This window comes from Rhinolophus sinicus, linkage group LG07 (assembly GCF_036562045.2).
Source record: "Rhinolophus sinicus isolate RSC01 linkage group LG07, ASM3656204v1, whole genome shotgun sequence".
In the NCBI taxonomy this organism is placed as follows: Eukaryota; Metazoa; Chordata; class Mammalia; order Chiroptera; family Rhinolophidae; genus Rhinolophus; species Rhinolophus sinicus.
In genome coordinates, this window is record NC_133757.1 from 70318384 (window position 1) to 70343249 (window position 24866).

Consider the following 24866-nt stretch of genomic DNA (forward strand, 5'->3'; position numbering starts at 1 on the left):
TCTCTCTATTCAGTAGGTCAGTGTTTGCAGGATAGTGGCCTCACTGTGCAGTCCCGGGTCGTGAGCCGTGCCTTTGCCAAGGCTTCTGTCTTCCTCGTTCTGGAAGAAATGAGTACAGCTTCTTGATGCTGTGTCCAGCTGCATCTCAACATAAGCATCTCTGTCTGGTGCCAGACAACCCAGAATTCTATTCCTTCCAGCTCAGTGAGCCCTTCTCTGTGGCGTCTTCGAGCTTCGCTGGGGGTGTCGGAAGCCTCACCCTGTGCCCACAAGCCCCTCCTGCTGCCATTATCTTGCAGTATCTTCCTTCACTTCCTGCCCTCCTGCAGATTCCTGTGGAGCCTGGGCTGAGGGCAACCTGGAGATTATTTATCTCACTGCCTCATTTTCTCCATTCATTCATTCTAATGATCGGCACCAACTGTATGCCAGGCCCTGGGCAAAATGCTGGGGACACATGGAGAACAAGACAGCCACCCTCATGGGGCGCTCACAGTCTGGGGCAGAGACAGGCCGTTTTCTTGAACCTCAGAACCCAATGTGAAATTGCAGGTGGGTTCTTGGCACTTGAAGAATGCCAGGGTGGGGTCTGACTGGGTTGGGGGAGGTACTGACCCTGGGCTGTGAAGGATGAAGAAGGATGAACAGGGGAAGGAGGCTTGTGGTAGGGGTTGAATATTCCATGCATAGAGAGCAGTATATGCAAAGGCCCTGAGGCCACCAGGAGCAGATTGAGGGACTGAAGGAAGATTGAGTGGGGAAACTGAGAACAATGACACAGAAGGGGTTGGCCAGGGTCTCATAACTATGAAAAGACAGGTGCAGGATTAGATGTCTAACTGATACATCAGGCAGCTCTTCCTTTCACAATTGAGTGGCTGTGGGTTTTGTCTCCTTGTTTGTAATTTTTTATTCTGCTATAGTCCCAAACTTAACAAAATATCTAAAAGCAGGAAGCAGTGTTCTAGGCAGAGGAGATGAAATGTGCACAGAAGACCTTGGCATGGTAGGGACTGCAGTACGAGAACCCAGCTAGATCACAGGTATGAGGTTGGAGGGTTCACAGATGCCACATCCTGAAGGATGCCCAGGCAAGAGTTTTGGATTTCACGCTGAAAGGATGTATGAGTTTCCAAGAGCTGCCATAGCAAAGTACCACAAACTGGGTGGCTTGAAACAACAGAAATGTATTCTTTCACAGTTCTGGAGGCTAGAAGTCCAAAATCAAGGTGTCACCAGGGCCATACCCTCTCCAGAGGCTCTAGGGGAAAATCCTACCCACCTCTTCTGGCTTGGCAATCTTTGGTGTCCCTCGGCTTATAGATGCATTACTGCAATTTCTGCCTCCATCTTCACATGGCCTTTTGTTCTAAGCATCTCTGTCCAAGTTGCCATCTTCTTATAAGCACACTACTCATTGGATTCAGTGTCTCATCTTAACTAATTATATCTGCAAAGACCCTGTTTTCAAATAGGTCCCATTCCCAGGCACTGGGGTTAGGATCTGAACTATCTTTTGGGGCAAACACAATTCAACCCACTACAAAAAGATAAAGCCACACTGTACGCTTTGCATATTAAGGGGAGCCCCACTTTTTCCATGGGTTGCACATTGCTGAGAGCAAGCTCTACAGAGAGCCACCTGGATCCACCTCAGGTCCATGAGGGGGTTCAGCTCTGCATAATTGGAAGTTTTCCTGGGACTTGGGGAAATAACAAGGTCTCGCCTGGCCTTGAAAGCTGCAGCCCTGCAGACTGACAGGGTGGGTATTTGCTTGGCCTTTTCAGGAAGCTGTGGGCTTTCCTCCAAGGAGCCTAGAGTCCTGCTGAGTCAGCTTCTCCAGTTCTCCAGCATAATATAAAACATTTATTGAACATCCATTGTATTCTGGGGGCTGTGCCAGGTGCCTCAGCTTCGTGACCTCCTCCCACCCCCACAATAGCACCTCCCCTGACCCTGCCACCTTCCCCACCCACATTCTCCATCCACACCCCCTCCCCCATTTCTGTCTTTGCTCCTAGCACCTTGGTCCGCTTTCTGACCTGTTCCTAGAACTCACCAAGCTTATTTGGCCTCAGGGCCTTTGTGCCTGCTGTGACTTCCATCTCTAATGCCCTTCCCCCAGTCTTCCCATGATGCTAACCTCTTACTTTCAAGTCTCCACTCAAAAGTCACCTCCTCAAAGAGGCCTTCCCTGACTACCCCGTAATTGCATCCTCACCCTCTTTCTCTTTTATCTTGCTTATTTTCTTTGTTTGCAAGTATCACCATCTGCCTTCTTCATCTATTTGTTTACTTGATTATTACTTTCCTTTCCTTATATAAGTCATGGTTCTTCAAAGACACAGAATTACTTGGTTTTCATTATAATAATACAAATATATACATATATAATACGTATATTATAATAATACAAATATATATATATATAATGAAAACCAAATAATTCTGTGTCTTTGAAGAACCCTGACATGAGGAAAGAAAGGTAATAATCAAGTAAACAAATAGAAAGAAGGCATTGTATTTCATTGTATATAATATTATTAATTAATATATAGCATTATATTTATTTATATTATGTGTATACAATTATACATACAATTGTGTACATTTTGTATATAATATAGATATGTTTTAATCTATAATTTTGTATATATGACTGTATATTTTAGGTATATTATATAGATATGATTTATCCCAAGGAATTGGCTTACCCAATTATAGGAACAGTCAAGTCTAAGATCCGTAGAGCAGGCTGGAAACTCAGGCTGGGGTTGATGCCGCAGTCTGGGGACAGAAGTCTTTCTTCCTCAGAAAAAACTTGAGGCCTTTCTGTTGCATGAGGTTCACCAGATTGGCGAAGATTATCTTTTTTATTTAATGTTCACGGCTTGTTATGTGAACTACATCTACCCCATATGTTCCCAGCAACACCTAGACTAGTGTTTGATTGAACAACAGGGTGCTAGAGCCTGGCCACTTTGGCAGAAAGCTGCCCAGAACCCCCTCCAAACTGTATGTAACCATCTGTCTCATTCAGCCCCAGACGTTTCCCAGAACCCAGACACCTAATGTATTAGTGAAATGAATGAAAAGTAGGTACTGGCTCTGTTCCCATTTTACTGATGAGGAAGACTGAGGCTCAGAGAAGGTAAGGCACCACCCAGACACCTAGAACTGGAGAGCGCAGAGTGATGTTTGCTCCCAGAGTCCCTCAGACACCACCCTGTTTTACTCACGTTCCTTGGTTTCCCAGTCTGTGCCGCTGAGCCATTAGATACTTTCCCCACCTCGACGTTTGGACAGCAGCGAGCAACAGTCTCTGGATTAGCAGCAGCCATTGTAGGATCTATATGGACCTTCCAAGATTGGGAGGCTGAATCACATCCTGATGAAAACCGAAGACAACTCTGGCTGCACAACTGCACAGTTTGCCTTCAGCAGGGGGAGCTGGTGGTGAGACAGGACACCCAGGGTGCTTCCCTGGGAAGCAAAGAGAGGTGCTTCCCAGGCCAGCGGGTTTCTTCCCTGTTGTCCTCACCAGGGTAGGTGTATGTGTACTAACGAGGCACAAGGGGGCAGTAGAGAGCAATGACGAATCAGCTCTGCCACCTTGGTCATTTCAACCCTGGGATGGTCCTCTAGCCCAGCCTCAGTTTCCTCTGTGAAATGGGCTTCTGCCTGCCTTATAGGCCTACTGTGAGGAGCAAATGAGGTCATGCTGTGGACATTCCAACCTGGCACACAGTGAGTGCCCCATCCCTGGGGTAAGTTATGATTCTAGTTGATTCTAGAACAGGAATTGCAGCCATTGAAGGGTGCCAAGCAGACAGGGTACATGAGAGAAGGAGCTAGAAGGAAATTCTGACACCCAGGTGAACAGAAGTGGTGGACAGTCAGTTCCTGGTGGTGGTTACCTCACGTGAAGGACCAATCTGATTCAAGAAGAGACAGAAAGCTAGACTTCTGATGTCACATCTCTGGCTTTAAAGCAAATTAAAAAAAAAATTTAATTGGGGAATATTGGGGAACGGTGTGTTTCTCCAGGGCCCATCAGCTCCAAGACTTTTCCTTTAATCTAGTTGTGGAGGGCGCAGCTCAGATCCAAGTCCAGTTGCCGTCATCAATCTTAGTTGCAGGGGGCACAGCCCACCATCCCATGCGGGAATTGAACCAGCAACCTTGTTGTTGAGAGCTCGCTCTAACCAACTGAGCCATCTGGACACCCCAAAAATGTTTTTAAGTGCTGTGTGGGCAGGACAGAAGTAGGGGTAGTGCCTCAGCCATCAGTCTATAATTTGGGATAACCTTGCACACAGGTGTTGTACCTCTTGTACTCTAGGACACTGGACTTAATATGAGTCATCAGCCTTGCCCCCCATGTTGGGAGCAGGGGTGGCAGCTATAGACAAGAGGGACAGAGCAGTGTAAATGTGAAATGGGCATGTGAGTTGACTCCTCAGCACCCTCTGCCTCTGTAAAACTTTCTTCTGATTTTATTTGAGGCTTACCTTTTTGTAAAAGCATTGAGGTGAAATTCACGTACCATAAAATTAACCATTTTAAATGCACGATTCAGTGGCATTTGGTGCACTCATGTGTGCAATCATCACCTCTATCTAATTCCAGAAGATTCCATCACACCAAAAAGAAACCCTGTCCCCCTTAACAGTCACCTCCCATCCTCCACCCCCAGCCTCTGGCAACCACTAACCCACTTCCTGTCTGTGGATGTGCCTGTTCTGGACATTTCACGTAAATGGAATCACACACTGTGTGGCCTGTGTGTCTGGCTTGTCTCCCTCAGCATCATTTTTTTTTTTTTTAAGATTTTATTGGGGATGGGGAACAGGACTTTATTGGGGAATAGTGTGTACTTCCAGGACTTTTTCTTTTTCCAAGTCAAGTTGTTGTCCTTTCAATCTTAGTTGTGGAGGGCGCAGCTCAGCTCCAGGTCCAGTTGCCCGTTGCTAGTTACAGGGGGCGCTACCCACCATCCCTTGCGGGAGTCGAGGAATCGAACTGGCAACCTTGTGGTTGAGAGGATGTGCTCCAACCAACTGAACCATCTGGGACCTCAGCGGCAGCTCAGCTCAAGGTGCCGTGTTCAATCTTAGTTGTAGGGGGCGGAGCCCACCACCCCTTGCAGGACTTGAGGAGTTGAACCGGCAACCTTGTGGTTGAGAGCCCACTGGCCCACGTGGGAATTGAACTGGCAGCCTTCGGAGTTAGGAGCACGGAGCTCTAACCGCCTGAGCCAAGGGGCCGGCCTCAGCATCGTGTTTTTGAGGTCCATCCACATTGTAGCGAGTGTCAGTGCCTCACTCCTTTTCGTGGCTGAGTAATATTCCATTGTGTGTGGGGGCCACACTTTGTTTATCCATTCATCCATTAATATATATCTGGATGTTCCCACTTTTTGGCTATTGTGAATCATGCTGCTGTGAACATTCAAGTATGAGTTCTTGTGTGGACATACGTCTTCATTTCCTTTAGGCCTCTGCTCTATTTTGGCCTCCATGAGAGCAAGGCAATATCCGATTCATCCTGTATCTTCAAGACCCACCAAAGCACCTGGAAGGGAGTGGTTACTCCAAGAATATTCAATTCCTGATGACTGGGAGAAAGGTGGGAGGGAGGCAAAGGAAGAAACATAGTAGGTTCCACCTTGCAAAGGGAGCCAGTGCGACCTCCATGAGGAACAGAGGTGAGGGAATAAAGCATTTTTGAAAAGAAAAGAACACATCCTACTGTCCTTCCCAGTCTAAACAGCTCCCCTTTCAGCTGAGCCTGCACTGTTGAGCTGCAGAAATGAATTAACCTGTAGCAAGCACTTCCCTGAGTCATCACCCCGCACAGCCCTGCAAAACCTTCCTCCGGGAATTGAGCATCTCCCTGGGGAGCAAAAGCAACCAGAGCATGTGGGTCAAACTCAGGCAGCGGGAGCTGTGGCTCCAAAAAGCGGGTCTTATTCTGCAAATTTGTGCTCAACCAACATTAAAGGGGCACAAATGCATAGTTGGCAGCATTAAAAAAAACACTATTTTTTAGAAGTTTTTGTATTTACAGAAAAGTTGCAAGAATATTACAGAAAGCTTCCATACACCACACACCCAGTTTCTCCTATGATTAACATCTTATATTAGGCTGGTACATTTGTTACAATTAATGGACCAATATTGATACCTTATCATTAACTAAAGTCCACAATTTATTCAGATTTCCATAGCCCTTTTCTCCTAATATAATTTTTCTGCCCCAGGACCCCATCCAGGATCCCATACGACATTTAGTCATCACGTCTCCTTAGGCTCCCCTGGGTTGTGACAGTTTCTCATACTTTCCTTGTTTGGGGTTACCTTGAAGTTTTCAGGAGGATTGGTCAGGGATTTTGTAGAATGTCCCTAAGTTGGCATTTGTCTAGTCTGTTTCTCGTGGTTAGACCAGGGTGATGGGTTCTGAGAGGAAGACCTCAGAGTGCAGCGCCCTTCTCATCGCATCATATCCAGGGTCATGTGTCACCGTGACCTGTCACCATTGATGTTGACCTTGATCCCCTGGCTGAGTGTGTTCGTCAGGTTTCTCCATTGTAAAGTCACTCTCTCCTCCTTTCCATGCTGTCCTATTTGGGAGGAAGTCACTCTGTCCAGCCCACATTGAGGAGTAGGGAGTTATTCTCCATCTCCTGAGTTCAGAGTATCTACATATGTGATTTGGAATTCTTCTGTGCAGGAAAGTGGTCTCCTCCTCTTTTATTTATTCAGTCATTTATTTACACCCATATGGACTCACGGACATTTTATTTTACACTTTGGCTTACAATCCAATACTCTTCATTTTTGTTGTTGTTGTTGCTCAAACTGTCCCAGTGATGGCTGGTTCAGATGACTGTGGTGGCCATGGGATAAATTCTTGCTGCATATAATAACCACAACTCATCAGAGACCAAATATGTCTAACTATTATATTGTTTTGTACACCTGAAACTAATAATAATAATTTTTAAAAAAGAATGCTGTTTATATCCCAGAATATGTGCAACTGTGTGACACTGGAGGAGACCCTCTCCCTCTCTCGGCTTCGGCTTTCCCCAACCATAAGCAAACAAACATAAAAGACAACATTCATTAGGTGATCTGCAGGGAGCCCTCCAGCACTGGTATTCTATGATTTTCTGTGCTAATGAACAGATATATTTTGTCCCAACGATTCCCCAGAACTAAAGGGGTTTTGTTGTTGTTGCTGTGTCTGAACTCCATGCTCCGGTGGCTGGATTTGCCGTGCCCCGTTGTTGATGTCCACCCCCGGCTGGATCCACAGGCCACTCCCGGAAGAGACTGGGATGGACTCGCTTGGCAGCCCCGCAGAAGATATGTCTTGTAAGTTTCCATGCGTGCAGAAACAGGCTCGCTGTTTTCAGGTCTGGGTTCTTCCTGGGACTGTCACCGTAGAAACGTCAGAGGCTGTGCCTCCTAGGTGGAATGTCAGGGAAGGGGGTTGGTCTGCTCTGAGGCCTGGAAGGAAAGTGGCCGTGGTAGGCAAGAGCTATGTGGGCACCTTCATGAAGTCAGGTGTTGCTGTGTGTCCTTGAGCTGGTTGCTCAGCCTCTCTGTGCCTCCAATTTCTCATCTAAATATAGTTAGTGAGGTGCAGCTCCCACCACGTTAGGAAGCAGAGAGGAAGGAAAGGAAAGAAAAAGCACCTGATTTTGTTTTGTTTTGTGGTTTTCCTGTTTCCCCACAGCCCCTCCCAACACGTTGAACTTCAATGGAGCTCACCGTAAACGAAAGACACTGATTGCTCCGGAGATCAACATTTCCCTGGATCAGAGTGAGGGCTCCCTGCTGTCCGATGACTTCTTGGACACACCTGATGACCTGGACATCAACGTGGACGACATCGAGACTCCCGATGAGACAGACTCTCTGGAGTTCCTGGGAAACGGCAACGAGCTGGAGTGGGAAGGTGAGCTCCAGGCTCGCTCCCAACACCTGCCCCGCCCCATGTCAGACTCAGGGCTCCAATTGGCTTCCCCAGCCAGCTTGCTGGAACCATCCCTCCATCCTCACAGGCTCAGGTGGGCAGGTGTCCTAACCCGGGGCTCACAGAACAGGCCCGGGAGGGTCCACCTGCTCCTGCAAGTCCGTGCACATTTTTCTTGTAAACTTGTGAATTTTTCGGGGGGAACATGGCTTCCGTCAGATTCTCGAAGGTGACTGAGAGCAAAAGGAAGCGCCTCCAACTGACTCCACAGTGTTTGTTGGGAACAGGTCTTGATCGAGATGTGGGGATATGGAAGGAAAATGTTAGGAATAGATGGTGCCCCCCCGCATGCATGGTGGTCAGAGACAAAGGCGACATAATGAAACACATCTCATCTGCCCGAGATCATTGCAGCTGGTCATTGTGCTGTGAGGTGATGACATAGGGCAGGGGGGTCTCACCTGAGGGGGGGTTCTGCCCCCCAGGAGATAGTTGGCCACGTCTAGGGACATCTGTGGTTATCACGACTGAAGGTAGAGGGCAGGCATGCTGCTCAACACCCCACGGTGTCCAGGACAGCCTCCCACAGAGAATGATCAGAAATGCTCAGAAATGCTCAGAGTGAAACACCTTGAATGGTGGTAACTGAGGGGCAGCGGGTTCCTTTCGAAGGGTGGTCAGGACAGGCTTCACTGAGTGGATATTATGTGAGCTGACTTCCTAAGGCAAGAACACAGGTCAGGAAGGTCATGATGGTGGTGGCCATGGGGATGAAAGCAGAGCCACAGCATCTGCTGGAAGGATGGGGAATGTAAAGGTAAGGAGTTGACGATGATGGCTGGGTTTGGGGTCTGAGCTGCTGGGAATACAGCCAAGCCATTTCTTGAGGCGGGAAGACTGCAGGATGAGAGGTGGAAAAGAGGTGGCTATTTTAAGAGAGGTTAAGAACCTTGAGAGGCCCAGAGAGGGAAGGAATTGGTGCAAGGTCACACAGTAAGTCATTCATAGAAAGGAGCTCTACCCAGGTTGAGCTTCCTGACATGCACCCCAAACACTTTCATCTGTTCCACGGCTTGAAAAAAGAAATTATTTGGGTGTGACTCCTTGACTCCTAGGTCCCCCATTTTCCCCAGCAGCCCCAAGCTAACACTGTCAGTCAATGAAGTGGTTTTGCCTGTGGCCTGGGGAGAGAGGTGCAGGCTCCATGGACACAGGCAGCAAAGGGAGTCGGGAGAGAGAGACTGGGACGAGATGTCTGGACTCAGGAGTCCTTCTGCTCACCCCTGGCCTGCTTCCAGATGACACCCCTGTGGCCGCCGCCAAGAACATGCCTGGGGACAGTGCGGATCTATTTGGGGATGGTGCAGCCGAGGATGGCAGTGCTGCCAACGGGCGCCTGTGGCGGACGGTGATCATTGGAGAACAAGAACACCGAATTGACCTGCACATGATCCGGCCTTACATGAGGGTGGTGACCCATGGAGGTGAGACCGTACTCCTCAGGCCTCATCAGTGGCCCTCTCTGAACCTCAGTCTCTTCATCTGAGCCACAAGGATGTTAAACCCTTGTCTCCCAGTGAAACTTGCAGGGGGGTGAGGTTAGGATGTGTGGGGTGCACACAGGGGGTGCCTGCCTACGAGGGTGGCTGGCGTTCCCTAGGAACATGGGGAGGCTCAGAGTTCAGAGCTCAGAGAGGGCTCTGCATCTCTGCCTGGGGCCACTCACTGGCTGCCTCTCCCAGGGTACTACGGCGAAGGTCTCAACGCCATCATTGTCTTTGCCGCCTGCTTCCTCCCGGACAGCAGCTCCCCCGACTACCACTACATCATGGAGCACCTCTTCCTGTAAGTGCCCCCCCTTTCCTCCCCCCTGCTGCTCCGTCCCAGCTGCTGACAGTTCCGAGAGTCCCCGCCAATGGGCTGGACCAGGCTGCAAGAACCACATTGGGTGGGGGCTCTGTCTGGCACCAAGGAGAGCCTTGGCTGCCAGCAGACCTGGGTCTGAGTTCCCTGCTTTCCATTGGTGCAATCATCTCCATCGTCACTATCATCTATGAGCATTTCTTATGTGGCAGCCATGAGGCTAAGTGCTTTGTAGATGATAACGCATTCCACCCTCACCACAATGAGAGGCACCCTCCCCTCTCATTCTACAGGTGCAGAGCTTAAGGCACAGGGAGGTTAAGTCACTTGCCCAAGGACATGCAGGTATCCACAGGACACAGATAATACATATAAAGCACCTAGCAGATGACAGTAAGATCTCAGTAAATCATGATTATTCATTATCATTATTATGTAGATTTCCTTCTTATACAGTGGGGCTTGGGTACTAGGTGGACTAGAGGAGGAGGAAGTACCCATGGAAGGTCACAACGGGGAGTGGCCTGAGATACCAGGGAGCCCAGTCTCCCCAATTACAGAGGGGTAGAGGCTGAGAGAGGAAAGGATTGTTCTGAAACCATTCAAGGAGAGATGGAGCCTGGATGGACCCCAGGTCCCTAACATCCAGTGCAGTATACCGTCTGCGGGTGCCTGTTCCCCAGCTATACCTGGGGCTCTTGAGACCCATCTCCCAGGATTAGTGGAGATATTAAATGAGGTCATGTGTTAAAATACTTGGCACATAGTAAGTGCTCAATTAAAGAGTAACTACTCTGATCACTATACTCACGGACAAAATTCAGGGTGGGCTGGGTCATTCATACCCACCTTACCTTGAGGGTGCCGGGACAGCCAATAACACCTGAAAAGGGATGGCTGGTAAAGCTGGGGCAGGAGAAAGCAAAGGGTGCAGGTGCCATAGGTGTTCAGTCCTAGGACCTGGGGCTTCCTAACTCGGGGCATCCTCTCACGGGATCCCCTGTCCTCTGTGCCCCGTGACCAGGTATGTCATCAGCAGTTTGGAACTCTTGGTGGCGGAGGATTACATGATCGTGTACCTGAATGGTGCCACCCCCCGGCGGAGGATGCCTGGCATCGGCTGGCTGAAGAAGTGCTACCAGATGATCGATAGGAGGTGAGTAGGCGTGGCTGAGCGCCGCCTCGGGCTGCAAGGGCCCGAGCTGAGGTGTCAGCGGGTCGGTTCCTTTTGAGGGAGAGTCTGTTCCACGTCTTCCCAGCTGGTGGTCACTGGCAGTGCTTGGCATCCCTTGGCTTGTAGATGCATTGCCCCAATCTCTGCCTTTATCACCACATGGCACCTCCCTGTGCGTATCTGTGTCCCAATTTCCGCTCTTTATAAGGACATCACTCATCTTGGATTACAGACCCACCCTGCTTCATTGTGACTTCACCTTAACTCACTACATCTGCAATGACCCTGTTTTCCAAATAATGTCCCATTCTGAGATCCTGGAGGTAGGACTTCAACATATGAATTTTGGGGGATGCAATTCAACATGACCACACAGGTGGTGAGAATCAGGGTGCCCCAGAAAATCTTTCAGGAATGGGAGATGGTGTAGCCACGCAGTCAAAAGCTCAGACTCCAGTTTAAGAGAGAGCCAGGACTAGACAGCTCTGATGCTGCAAACTCTGCCAAGCGGCTTAGCTTTACAGACTCCGCCTCCTCCCTTTAAAACCACGGCACCTACAGGGAGTACAAAGGTGGCGACACCTGCTAGGTCCTCCTTCGCCAGGGTGTTGCCCGGGAACCCATTTTGCTTCCTCTGTCTTCCCACGCAGACTGCGGAAGAACCTGAAATCCTTAATCATCGTCCACCCGTCCTGGTTCATTCGCACCGTCCTGGCCATCTCCCGCCCTTTCATCAGGTGAGATTGAAATCTGTGTCCGGATACCCACGTGGGTGGTTGTCAGGCTTTTTTCTTTTAATCTGCATTTTCTAGCTTCTCCGTGCTGAGACATATTATTGCTTCAAATAGTTTTCAATCATAGGGTCTGTTATTAAGTGACAAACATGCGAAAAATAATAACAATCATCTCTCCCATGTTGAATGTTGGATACCTTTTAACATTTATAACCACAACCCTGGGGTGGCTGGTGTGATTGCACCCATTTCGTGGATGAGGAAACTGAGGCTCAGAAAAGTCAAGGAAATCCTCACTCAGAGTCACACAGCAAGTTCACTAGCCCTCACACTCCCCCGGTAGGGAGCCCAGCCCCATTCACTCCTGAATCTGTGTGGCGGTGGGGATTAGGATGCCAAGAAAGTCTGATCTCCTCCCAGCCAATAATTCAATGATCCAACACATGAACTCACTCTCAGGTTCGATGATTCGCTAAAAAGAATTCACAGAACTCAGAAAAGCGGTTACGCTCATGGTAACAGTTTATTACAGTGAAAGGACGAAGATTACAATCGTCCAAAAGGAAAAGGCTCCTGGAGCCCGGAAGACACCACGAGAGAGCTTCCAGTTGTCCCCTTCCAAAAGCCCTAAATTCTCCCAGCAAGGACATGTGACATGTGCAAGTATTGCCAAGCAGGAAGGTCACCTTGGTGCAGGGTTTTCACTGGGGCTTAGCCACACCGGGATGGAGCACCGTGTAGCTGACCTTAGTTACTCAGTCTCCAGCCACTCGGGAGGTCAAACTGATAGGACATGGCCCAAGAACCCCACCATAAATGACATTGTTAGCATAGACTACGTGACCAGGCTCAAGGCCCCAGGTAACCCTAGACTCTCTCTTACTAGGCAAGACGATTCTCAGTTTCCAGGTGACCTCCCACGAGTATTCACAGCCAGTTCTTTCTTTGCCACATACAGGGTTTGGGCATCCAAGCCTGCTGAGCTCACCCTTTACTGCACAATATAGAAGCATCCGGAGAAACAGAGCAAGGAAAACAAAACCAGGCACTAACTGCCCTAGTCAATCACATAAAAATGGAATGTACATTTAATTTAAGGTCACTCCAAATATTGAATTGAATGGAGATCCCAGTTAAGAATCTGTGAGGAGTTTAAGAGACGGGGCCACACTTTGCTTTAAGAGACACTTACTCAAATATATGGTGATGGAAGGAGAACTGACTCTGGGTGGTGAACACACAATGGGATTTATAGATGATGTAATACAGAATTGTACACCTGAAATCTATGTAATTTTACTAACAATTGTCACCCCAACAAATTTAAAAAAAAAGAGAGACACAGTGTGAACGATTTGAAAGGAGGCAACTTCAGGTGATCTGTGCGCAAGGTTTCCTAAGACTAGCGAAATCAGGTAAATAATACACTAATTATGGCTCATTTGTCTAATGATGACCAGGCAAAACCGTGAGCGCGCGCGCAGGCCTCACAGAATTGCACTGTCTTCAATGTCCCATCATTCGAGGCAGATGCTTCTCTCACTTGTGGTTGCTTTTCACATGGCAAATTTTGAGGGTCTCGCTTTGAGCTTTCAAAGAAAAGGGGGAGAAGGGAGAGAAATGAGTGTCTCCATTTAAAAGCCAAGGAAAGTAGAGATGGATTCTGAGCTGCCATCCAGCCCTGAGAGTCTGTGATTGCAATTCCAGGGAAATCCCGGTGTGTCCCACGCTGATCTAAACGTTGGGAATGTGCCTCGCCCTGGACTGGAGTTCTCCCTCCGGACACCCCCACCCCCCAACAGGAAACAGAAAGCTGGGCCCACAGGCAGACAAAGCCTGGTCGCAGCAGAGATTCGGGGATCATTTCCAACAATGGGCGTGGAGGGTGTGATCACATCATCTGCATGATGTGACTTTCACCGGTATTTGTAGAGCAGTGCTCAGAGCAGAAGGTGTTGGCTCTGGGCACCACAGAAAACCTTCCTAACAAATCTGGTTGGTCCACCCAGAGTCCTCTGGACCCGGACATATTCAGGTACAGAGTGGACAACCAAGATGAGACAGGCGGGGTACAATTCCTGCCCGTTTGTCTGATATTCACACCCTGTCTGTTCTCCCTTTACCCTTCTGTCATGCCAACTGGAGGGAGACCCCGTGCTCTGAGAATAAATTTTTCATAAAAAAGTAAATTTGAACTGCATGAAAGCAATTGGAATTGTTTATTCCGGTCCACATGGCCACTTGGTGCCTCTCCTTGGGAAAAGTCTGTCATCCCCTAATCAGTTACCATTGGCCTCTGCTGAGTAACTGCTTTATTTTTCCATTTATAGACACTGTAAGCTGAGCATCATGTGTCTCCTTTTGCACTGGATGCCGGAAAGCTTGAGCCGAATTTTCATCTAATCTCTAAAAATAGATATAAAACTTCTTGACACACTCTTGTAGATGTTTTGCTCTATCTTACCTTTTTTTTACTGCTATGTGATTGTTTTCTTATTCATTGGACTATTATATTCTCTTGGCCTTACATTTTTCATTGTTAAGAAATTTTATTTTCCCTTGAAAAAAGCTTATTTTACATATCACCAAAATTAGGTTTGAGTTAATTTTTTTTTTTTTTTTAATAACCGTGAGTTCAAAGCAACATGCTGGTGACAAAGCACCATGTGTTATCAGACAACCTGAATACGGGTTTATACAGGAATAAGCCATTCATCCCAAAAGAATGGAGAGTGAATCAGAGTGCCACGTGTGCCTTTCTTGTGCCCAAATGACTGCTGGTGTTGTCCCAGGCAGTGACAAGAGTGCCAGGGAAGCATTCTAGGGGAAATTAATGCAGAGAGTGAGGATGGAGAGACGGCCTAGAGTCTAGCAGAATCTCTTACCTCTCTGTCTCCTTAAAACAAGTGCATCAGCTTAGCAGGGATCAGGGTCGGACCCCGGGCTCTGCTCTGTCCACCCCACTAGGGGCAGAGGGTGGAGGCTGGGATTGGGTGGGGAGGGAGCTTTGAGCAAAGGTGCTCGTGGCATCCTGGAATTGGGTTATGTGTGTGCAGCCCTATCTGCCATTGCTCCTTCTGGTCCTGGGCAACCTCCCCTCCTTCTCCTACCAGCGTCAAGTTCATCAACAAGATCCAGTATGTGCACAGCTTAGAAGATCTGGAGCAGCTCATCCCCATGGAACACGTGCAGATCCCAGACTGCGTGCTACAGTAAGTGTCCCGGGCCCTGCAAGCACGCCCACCTAATCCTCAAAGCCGCCAGGGCTCCTCAACTACACATTCAGCTGAACAAGGCCCAGGAACCAGACATTGAGTGGCAGAGCAGCAGAACAGAGGGAAACACAGTGAAACAAGCACAGGTGACATTAGAGAATACAGTCAGCTGGGCACCTACCGTAGTACAGGGCAGGGACCAGCAAGCCATGGCCCACGGCTTGTTTTTATAAATAAAGTTTTATTGGCACACAGCCACACCCATCTATGGGTGGGTCATCTACGGCTGCTTTCAAGCTACAACTGAATTGAGTTGGTGTGACCAACACCGGCCTGCAAAGCTGAAAATATTTCCTCTCTGGCCCTTTATAGAAACACTTTGCCCTGATGGAGGGATGTGTAGAACAACCCATGTCAATGAGCGTGTTGCTTCAAAATGGCACTGTTCAATCTCTGAATCAGACAAAAAATATCTAGTGAGTCACTGGAATACACCAACAGAACAGATATTTCCTGCCCTGGGCTGGGGGGCGGGGGTGGGGACTTGCAAAGCAGCAGGAGACATGAAAAGGCCAGCAGACTGTCAGCTCCGACTGTACTTTCTGCTCTAAAGCCTGGCATGTATTCAGAGATGACAGCGAGATTGTTTCTCTGTTCCCAAAAGGAAGGGAATTCCCAGGACAGTGTACCTACGGGGAAAGGAGGGCTGTGTCTGACATGCTCTTCCTTCTTGTTTCCAGGTACGAAGAGGAAAGGCTCAAGGTCAGAAGAGAAAGGTGGGTGCAGAGTGGCTGTGGGGTGGGGGACATACGTAGGGGGCAGCCGGGGACTTCGCCTCAGCAAGGACCAATGTCATGCTCACACATGGCTCAAGGGCTTGGAATCAGACCATGGTTCGAATCCAGGTTCCCCCACTTAGTCACAGAATGATATTAGGCAAATAGAAAGTTTACAATGACCTTGGGGGTTATTGTGAAAAATCAGAAACAGTGTAGCCCACTTGGCAAAAAGGTGGGCTCATGGTAATCATGATAATATTAAGTTCTCCCTTTACAGAGGGAACAAAAGCTCCATACTCGACTCGACACACCCAGACTCACCCCTCTAATACGTTCTTGGCTCATTTTTCATTAGTGTCGTAACCCCAAGCAGCACTCACAGACCTTCAGGACTATTCTTGTCCCACCTAGTTATGATGTCCTTATCCCAGTGCCTGGATACTTTCACATCCCCCACAAGAGCTAGGCAGGCCCAGGATCCCTAACAGCATCTCACAGCCCAGGAACCTGGGGCTCAGAGAGGGCAAGACACCTGCCCAAGGCCACACAGCAAATCTGTGAGAGAGTGGAGGCTTTCAGTGGGTTGAAAGCATGTATCATTGCCTGGCCCTGTGCTAGAACCAGGGACACAGAGGCGACTAAGAGTCCTGGTCCAGAGGGTTCTTTAAATGGTAAAGGAGAGGGACACCTACCCAGTGAGGAAAGCGGGTCTTGGGGATAGGGTGAGGTCATGTCAGCAGATGAAAAATATAATGAGCAAAAGTCCAGTGGCTTCACACACTGTCATTTAATGATGACAAAGGGCGGCATGGTGAGAGGTGAGGCTGGAGGGCAGGCAGGGTTCACCATCTGTGCCATTAGGGGATTTTTCCTCACTCCGCCTAGCTCTTCTCTCTGTCCTTTCTCCTTCTTTCCTTTCTCCCTCCCTCCCTATCCTCTTTCCTTCCATCCTATCTTTTTTTTTTTAAATTTTCACTTGTAGTAAAATTCTCATAATGTAATGTGTACCATCTTAACCACTTCTAAGTGCACAGCTCAGTGGCATTAAGCACATTCACACTGTCGTGCGACCATCCCACCATCATCTCCAGAACCTCTCATCTTCCCAAACTGACATTGTCCTCATTAATTAAACACTCACTGCCCTCCCCTCCCCCCAGCCCCTGGCCCCACCATCTACTTCCTGTCGTTATGAATCTGCCTCCTCTGGAGACCTCCTATGAGTAGGACCATTTTCCCACAGCGGCTGCACCATTTTCCATTCCCACCAGCAATGCACAAGAATTCTAATTGCTCCACAACCTTGTCATTATTTGTTACTTGCTGTTTAATGGTTATAGCCATCCCAATGAGTATGAAGAGCAGTGTCTGTCTTTCCTTTTCTGTCCCTCCTTCCTTCCTTCCCTCCATACCCGCTTTCTCACTCTCGTTATACTCCTTCCACCTCCCAAGTCTTAGCTATGAACAGGAATAGAGACATAAACAACACAAGCAGGGTGCCCACCTTCTGGAATCATAGCACAGAGGGCGACAGCGTCCACGGAGCATGTGCGAAAATGCCTCTCCAGTGATGAGCTGAGATAAATGCTCCCAAGGAATGGTTCAGGGTCTTTCCCCATCCCGTCACCATTCATGCCCCCTTTCTCACAGCGGCCTCATCTTCATGAACCCCTGGGGGATCATTTCTTCCCACTTCCGGGGCCCAGCACTTCCTGGGGGCAGCTAAAGCCTCTGCAAACTGCCCTCAGGCCACAGTGGAGCCAGACCAGGGAGCCCAGAGCCCCTTGGTCCACAGCAGCTTGTCATCCCTCATCACCTCTCTCTGTCCCCAGTGCGAGGCCGCAGCCGGAGTTCGTCCTGCCCAGGTCAGAAGAGAAGCCCGAGGCGGCACTGGTGGAGGACAGGTAAATACACAGGTGACCACAGGCGAGAGCTGACACCCACCGGGGGCTGCCGAGCCCACTGGAATGTCTCATAAAAGGGATCACAGCGTTATCGTGTTCTCATGATCCTGATGTGATCAGGATGAAATGCAAACACCAGTATGGACCAGCCAGCATGAAGACTACTCCATCACAAATGCTCGATATCGGGGTCCTTCTTCCCTCCACCCTGAGCTGTCCCACACGGGGTGCACTTGTAGAGGCCGCTGTTTAAACTTACATGGATGAACAGTAACGGTCGCACTTGCCACATTCCGGGGCTCAGTGCTGCTGTCCTGAATGATATGGACATAGAACCCGCCAATCATCGGTTAAAGGTCTGTGGACAGCGCGCCTCCAGGCCCTTCCCTTCTTCTGGGTTTTCCTCACTCATTTTTTTTTTTTTTAACTGAGGTGAAATTCACATACCATGCAATGAACCATCTTAAAGTGCATGATTCAGTGGCATTGAATGCATTCGCCATGTCAGCCCCTCTGTCTGGTTCTAGAACATCCCATTAGCCCAGAAGGAGCCCCCGTGCCCTTTAAGCAGTTACTCCCATTCCCTCCCTCCCCATCCTTTTTTTTTTCTTTTAAACCCAGCAAATATCTACTTAAAATCTTCTAGAGCTTCGCCCTGGGATGTGTGTAGACAAGCACAGTGTGGCTCTGGGCCTCTCCCTTACCTCTGGAAGGCCCTCCCAATTTTCCTGTCTGTCGGGTCTGCCTCCTGCATTTGACCTTTGTTGTACCCTCCTTCTCTACCCCTGAACTTCCAAGTGCAGTGGCTCCATCTCGGGACTGCCCCCTCTGCTTCCCTGTATGTAGCACAGGCCAAGCACAGGAACCACGGCAGCTAATGCCACTGAGAGACCAAAGTTTGCCCTCAGATGAAGGTCCTTGCTGGTGACCTTTGTGCAAGTCCCCAGGGGTGGGTTTGGCCTCCCGGACCTGGTAGACCCCAAGCAACATTAGTGGCTTCATTTTGCATTAGTGAAGGGCCTCAGCCTATCTCCTTATGACTGCCTGTCTGGCTCATTTGTTACGCAGCAGATACACACTGATACTTGCATTGTACCAGATGAAGATGAAGCTGTGTCAGCCCTCATGGGACTCAGAGCCAAATGCCAAGGCTCCCAACAATAGACAAATAATGCCAAGACCCCTTCTCTCTTCCATAGGTCTGCTCCAGTCACAGAAGATCAGGAAACAAGGTGGGTAGGAAACAGTGCGATCTTGGAGCCTTTACTTTGAGATGTTCTAAGTGGAGTCACCCTGAGACAAATGCCCCATGATTTATTGTTGTTGGTAGGGGTGTGGGGGGAACTGCACTAGGGAGTCTGGGAGTCAGCGGTTACCATGACAATAGGGTCTCTGCTGTGGCCAGGCATCCTGTCCTTGCACAACTCCAGGGATTGTCATTGGCATGAAGCCCCAGAGCTGAGCAACATGGTAGCTGTGACTCAGATGTCCACCTGGAGCCAGGCCCCCGGAAGCCCAGCATATAGCTCAGCCAAGGGCACACCGTCAGCCCACAGCCTGTCTCGGTGTTTCTGCCTGGTTCTGGATGCCAGGAAAAGCCTCATGTATTGGGGTTCAGTGGTTTGCTGTAAGGACTCACAGACTCAGCAAAGCTGCTATGGTCATGGTTATGGTTTATGATAGTGGAAGGATGGATACAGGTGAAAATCAGCAATAAGACAGCCCTTAATTCTCCCAGCAACAATGTGGGCAACACACAGGAAGTGTTGCCAACCAGGGACGCTCAGTTGAGACTTGGTGTCCAGGTATTTACTGGGGTCAGTCGCATGTGCACCACTGATTGCCTACATGGCTGACCTTAGTCTCCAGCCCCTCCAGAAGTCAAACTGATACCGCCTCACTCTAAATCACATTGTTAGCATAGACTATCTGACAGAATCCAAGGTCCCAGGGAAACAGAGACACTCGTACCAGGCAGTATATTCCCAGGGCTCAGAAGTGGCCGCCCAGGAGCTGGGCAAGAGCCAGACCTTTCTTTGGAATGTGCAAGGCTAACTTTTGACCACACACTCTCTTACAGATCCAGAACATGGCCTGGCCCCATGCCCTGATACTACCCATGTGACCTAGGAAGCCCCAAGCTGAGAAATAAACATCAGAAATGGTCTTATGGCCAGGCCTGCCCTGGGGACACTAAATGGAAGCAAGTTCTCGATGCATTTTTAAAAAGACCATTTCAATCCATGCTTTCTGCAGAAAGGTTCACATCCACAGACATAAAACACAAAAGGAAATCATCCACATGAGAAAAAGTCAGCAGATGCAACAATCAACAGAATTAGACCCCCTCCTGGAGATCCTCAGATAGAAATGATAAAATAACATGTTTAAAATGATTAAAGACACACAAAAAGGAATTGTACGGAGTGACAGATAGATGGATGGACAAATGGATGGTTAGATAGATGGGTATGTGGGTGGGTGGATGGATGGATGGAGAGATAGATAAATGGAGGGATTCATGGATGGATAGGGGCGTGGTGGGGTGGGTAGATGGAGAATGGATGGATTCATGGATGGGTTGGTGGGTGGGGGGATGAATGGATGGATGGATGGAGGGAGGGAGGGATTCATAGATAGATGGGGGGGTGGATGGGTTGGAGCTACCCTCCAGTCTGATTGAGGGCATCAGTGCCCAGGTCTGTTCTGCTGGGGCACCAAGAGAGAGGTCGCCTTCAGAACCACACCTGGAAGGTGGATAGCAAGGGGTAGACCTTAACAGGCAGGTGCTCCTCTTGCTACTGAGGGTGCACCAAAGCCGGATTCGATCATTCTTTTGGATACCACGCATAGGGAACATTTTCCACTTTCTATAAAAACAATACTAATAACTTGTCCTGTGTTTCTCCCTCTCCAGCATGTCCTAAAGTGATGAGAAGAAGTACAGAGAAGAACATGAAAGAAAATTCCACATGCCAAGAAACCTCTGTCAGATACCCGCTAGCCCTGGATCTCATCCCCACCTCATCCCAAACCCCAGTCTTCGGAGAGTGCCTGTTTTCTCCACCCATCTCTGAAACCCAGCATCCTTTTTAGCTGCTTGAAAACATTTTTTTAAACGATGCTGTAGTAGTGCATTCTGGAAAAGGACCCAGTTCTCAGCCCTGCACTCATGAGCTCACAGCCAAGAAGGGAGAGAAGCACAGGGCGTGGCCTATGTGTCCTTGGTGGCCTCAGAGGAGCCTCCCACTGCACAAAGTCCTGGTTCAAGACCCTTCTCTTGCTTGTCACCTGACCCAGGTTGGAGCCACAGATGCCCACTGGCTCGTTGGCTGGGTCTGGAATTCATTCTTGTGCCTTTCCTGCCAGAATGGCCCCCACAACCCTGGACACCTAGCCGGGAGGCTCGGCCCCCCCCCAGCGGGGCCATGCCCTGGGCATCTTCAACCTCATGGCTTTTCATTTGACTGGCCCCCTTCATCTCTTACGACACCCACCTCCTGTGGGAGCACTGGAGCCCACAGCACAAGTTGAGAGCCGCCACTAAACATCCTTGCCTCCAGTCCCCCTCAATCTAGAACATTCTCAAGCCCCTTGAACGCGGATGCCATGCCACAGGGCAATCTGATCAATACCTCCTACTAAGGGAGTGAGCTGCTCCCACTTTTCTGATCCCCCCATCGAAGGGTTGGGATGTGCCCCTCGGACTCCCACCAAGAGCAGAGACTGAGAAGGCAGCTCTGAAATAGGCTTATCCTGGAAATAGACAAGAAAAAGGAAGATACAGGGTACTGGGTATTCATTTTAGTGTTTCAAAGGTCACCTGGGAAAATACATCCCATAGACTGGACACAACAGCCACCTGCATTCAAAGGAGGCAAATTTCACTTGATAAAAGACAGACTTTTCTAATGTGGCCCAAACACCAGTCAGGTGGTCTCTAGAAGCAGTGAGTTCCCCGTCTCCAGAGGTATTTAAGAAAAGGCTGGATGGTGCTTGCAGAAAGTGGTCTCTGTGTCCCCTCCAATCCTAAGAGTTTCTATTTCTATGAAAATGAACAAAAGTTGAGTGGGTACATTCTCCAGGCCTCTCTTCCTGGCTCTGTGGCTGGCTTCTTCACAAGGTTCAGTTGACCCACGCTTCAATTTGCAAGTATGAGGTTCTTGGCCTCAGCGGAAATGTCAAATGATTCTTGATCTGGGATGGCAAGGGAGTGCATTTGGAGCTATCCCAACAACAGGAGGGAGCTAAGGTGTTTAGTGCTGAGAAAAGGGATGCCCATCGCTTTACCAAATGAGAGCGGGTCCTGCACCTGGAGGGAACGCCCCAGCCCCAGCGGCTCCCACCTTGAAACATGCCAGGCTTCTGAGTGGCTTTGGACCGGCATCTTCTGGGACTCAGCACTGCCCGTGAGGCCTGAACCTTCGGAGGCCTGCTGGGTTTTTTTTAATCTGTGGTTCTGGTGTTTCTCAAATGTCAAATAAGGGACAGGGATCTTGTTCCAGGCCAAGGGGAATCACCTAGAGCCTGAGGCAGCAGAGATTGGTGGGTGGGCTTCTCCAGGCTGCCTTCCAAAAGGCCCCTCCATCCCGGGCCCAAAATTCCAGGTGCAGGTGCCGGCGCTGCTCACCTGAGACCAACATGTGGTCCCAAAAGCCCCCAACTCTCCCCCCCACCAGGAAATGCAATAGCTTCTGGAAGGCTGGTGCCTCATTACAAGAAAAAGAGGAACCAGGCATAGGAACCGATTCATTCTACCCAATCAGACAATTACTGAGTGCCTGCATACAGAGGTGACAGACAAATGGGCAGACCCCATCCAGCTCTCAAGGACTTTGAAGACTAAAGATTCTGGGCACACAAGAAATTCCAGCAGGTTCACCGTGGCCCACCGCCACCCCTCTGGACCACCAGCACCACAGGCAATGGGCAAGCGGAGCCCAGGACCCCAACTCAGCCACAGCAGCCCTTCGAAAACAAAGAGAGACCCCTGTGGAGACTGTCTCCAGGCCGGCCACCTGTCACCGGTTTGTCGGTCCACTGCAAGTCTCCATCCAAACGGGGCCATGGTGTCCAGGACTGCTGCTACCCACACCCTCTGAAATAGGCTTTGTGAAAGAATTGTACCTGTGGGGCAGTTTTGGCCAAAATGGAAAGGACCCCCAACTTGGGGTTTTCTCTTGTGACACACGAGGAGTTATCAGTCCTGCCCCAAAGTCAGTTCACGGGCTCATCCTTCCGACAGCAAGTTTTGCGATTTTTAAAGACAAAAACAACTCATTATGATTACTGTTGTGATGTGAAGACATCATTTCCATAAACTTTGGGGGATTTTTATGTGAAATAAACTATAACTGAGAACAGAGGTTTGTTACTTTTGTCCATTTTCAAGGGCTGTAGTGCTCGCCAGTCTTGGGCACAGTTCAGAGGAAAGAGCTTTAACGGGGCGAGAGGGGGCACAGCTCAATGTCTTGGGTGACCTTGGGCCACCACCTGTCTTTTGCTTCCATCTCCCATCTGTAGAATGGGGGGCCCTCTGGGTTATTCCCAAGGCCCCTTTCGACTCTGCCTTTATGTGCCTCAAGTCCATTTCCTGCCCCAACCCTTTTTGGAATCAAACCCAGTCAGCAGTTAATAATAATATTATTAATTATTATATTATTATATATTTACATAATTGTATATTACTTTAATCATTATGGTATTGTTATAAAGTAATACTTTAAATATATTATCATCATTATTATTATTACTATTGAAAGAGAAAGTTCTATTTACTCTCTACACTCACACCAACACTTCTGACACCAAATGTGGGGGGCTTTGCCCCACACCAAGCAATTCTCCACTTCTCGGCAGACGCCAGCTGGTGTCCTACAATTTAACTCAATTCTGACACACTATCCCTGGAGTTAGCACAGACCCCACAGGTTAAGGGCTCAGCCCCACAAGATTATCCCCACATCAGACACCAGTTGAAAGTAGTGGTTCCCCAGGATACCCACAATTTTGTCCCACTTGGCAACACATCGGGGCTTCCTACATCCCCACACACACATTTCACTTTTGATAATTTGCTACCGCAGCTCACAGAACTCAGGAAAACAGTTTACTTACTAGATTACCAGTTTATCATAGACGTTGTAACTCAGGAACAGCCAGATGGAAGAGATGCAGAGGTGCGTAGGGCATGGTGTGGGGAAGGTGCCCAGAGCTTCCATGCCCCCTCCCCCCCGGCACCTCCCTCCCAGCATGTGGACACTCTCGCTCACCCAGAAGCAATCCAAACCCCTTCATTTAGGGATTGTTGGCCTTTGGTGACTGACCTAAGCCCCACTCATCTGAAAGCTCCGTCCTCTCACCCCACTCTGGTTCCCTTGGCCACCAGCGCCCATCCTGTGGTTAGAGGGACTTTCCAAAGTCACCCCACTAGTATAAATTCAAGTGTGGTTCAAAGGGCTTCTTATAAATAGCAAAAGACATTTATTTCATCTTAAGTGCTTTGGAGATTCCAGGAACCAAATATTATGACAAAAGATACTCCCTTGTACCACTTAGGAAATGGTTTTAGGAGGTGTGTGCTGGGAGCTAGGACTAAGACCAAATATATATTTGTTATAAATCACAATATCACAGTTATAATAACAATAATAACAGCCTGTGCCCAACCATACAGTCCCCATGTTACCGAGGGAAGACTGAGCACAGAGATGTCACATGACTCAGCCGAGGTCACACAGGACTGTCGAGGGGCTGTTCCCCTCGTATAGATGGGTGGAGCCTCCAGTCCAGATGTGTGTCCCAGCCCTGTCAGGAAGTGGCTATTTGAATTTGGGTGACTGCGTCCCTCACCTTCCCGGGGCACCAGACCAGGGGCCACCAGCATAGTCATACCCCACCCCAGGCCGCTGAGGGGCACGATGCCAAACCTGGTGACTCCTTCAGGCCTCACGTGGGCAGTCGGTGAACAGCCCCCGGTGTCACGCTGAGAGTTTCTGGCAGGGCCTAGGTCATCAGAGTACAGCTATCTTGGCACTCACCGTTCGGGACTTTAATTCCATCTTGGCTGCAGCCCCCTTGAAAAGGGAAGTTCCCCCGTGGTGGGTAGGGGCTGGTACTGCTACTCGTGTGTGATGGGGCAGGCAGTGAGTTCCGTTTCCTCAGCACCATCAGAACCAGTCTTAATGTCAGGGTCAGGCCAGGGGACACACTG

General features: G+C 49.2%; 1 protein-coding gene and 1 long non-coding RNA gene across 2 annotated transcripts in view; one reads left to right on the plus strand and one right to left on the minus strand.

Annotated features, from left to right (window-relative positions):
• Positions 1–23018, plus strand: part of ATCAY (ATCAY kinesin light chain interacting caytaxin) — a 28756-nt gene extending 5738 nt beyond the window's left edge. Inside the window, exons 3-13 of the mRNA XM_019744219.2 lie at positions 7322–7380; positions 7745–7966; positions 9283–9468; positions 9727–9829; positions 10872–11003; positions 11672–11758; positions 14869–14967; positions 15711–15746; positions 17582–17653; positions 18853–18885; positions 20571–23018. Of these exons, the coding sequence (XP_019599778.2) occupies positions 7322–7380; positions 7745–7966; positions 9283–9468; positions 9727–9829; positions 10872–11003; positions 11672–11758; positions 14869–14967; positions 15711–15746; positions 17582–17653; positions 18853–18885; positions 20571–20580 (1039 nt within the window). The 3' untranslated portion in view covers positions 20581–23018. The remainder of the gene's footprint in view (positions 1–7321; positions 7381–7744; positions 7967–9282; positions 9469–9726; positions 9830–10871; positions 11004–11671; positions 11759–14868; positions 14968–15710; positions 15747–17581; positions 17654–18852; positions 18886–20570) is intronic.
• LOC141572671 (uncharacterized) lies at positions 12985–24832 on the minus strand. Its single transcript, XR_012498018.1, has 2 exons — positions 24694–24832; positions 12985–13344 (listed from the first exon to the last, which is right to left on the minus strand). It is a non-coding gene; the product is annotated as an uncharacterized LOC141572671 (long non-coding RNA).
• Positions 24833–24866: the final 34 nt, after the last annotated feature.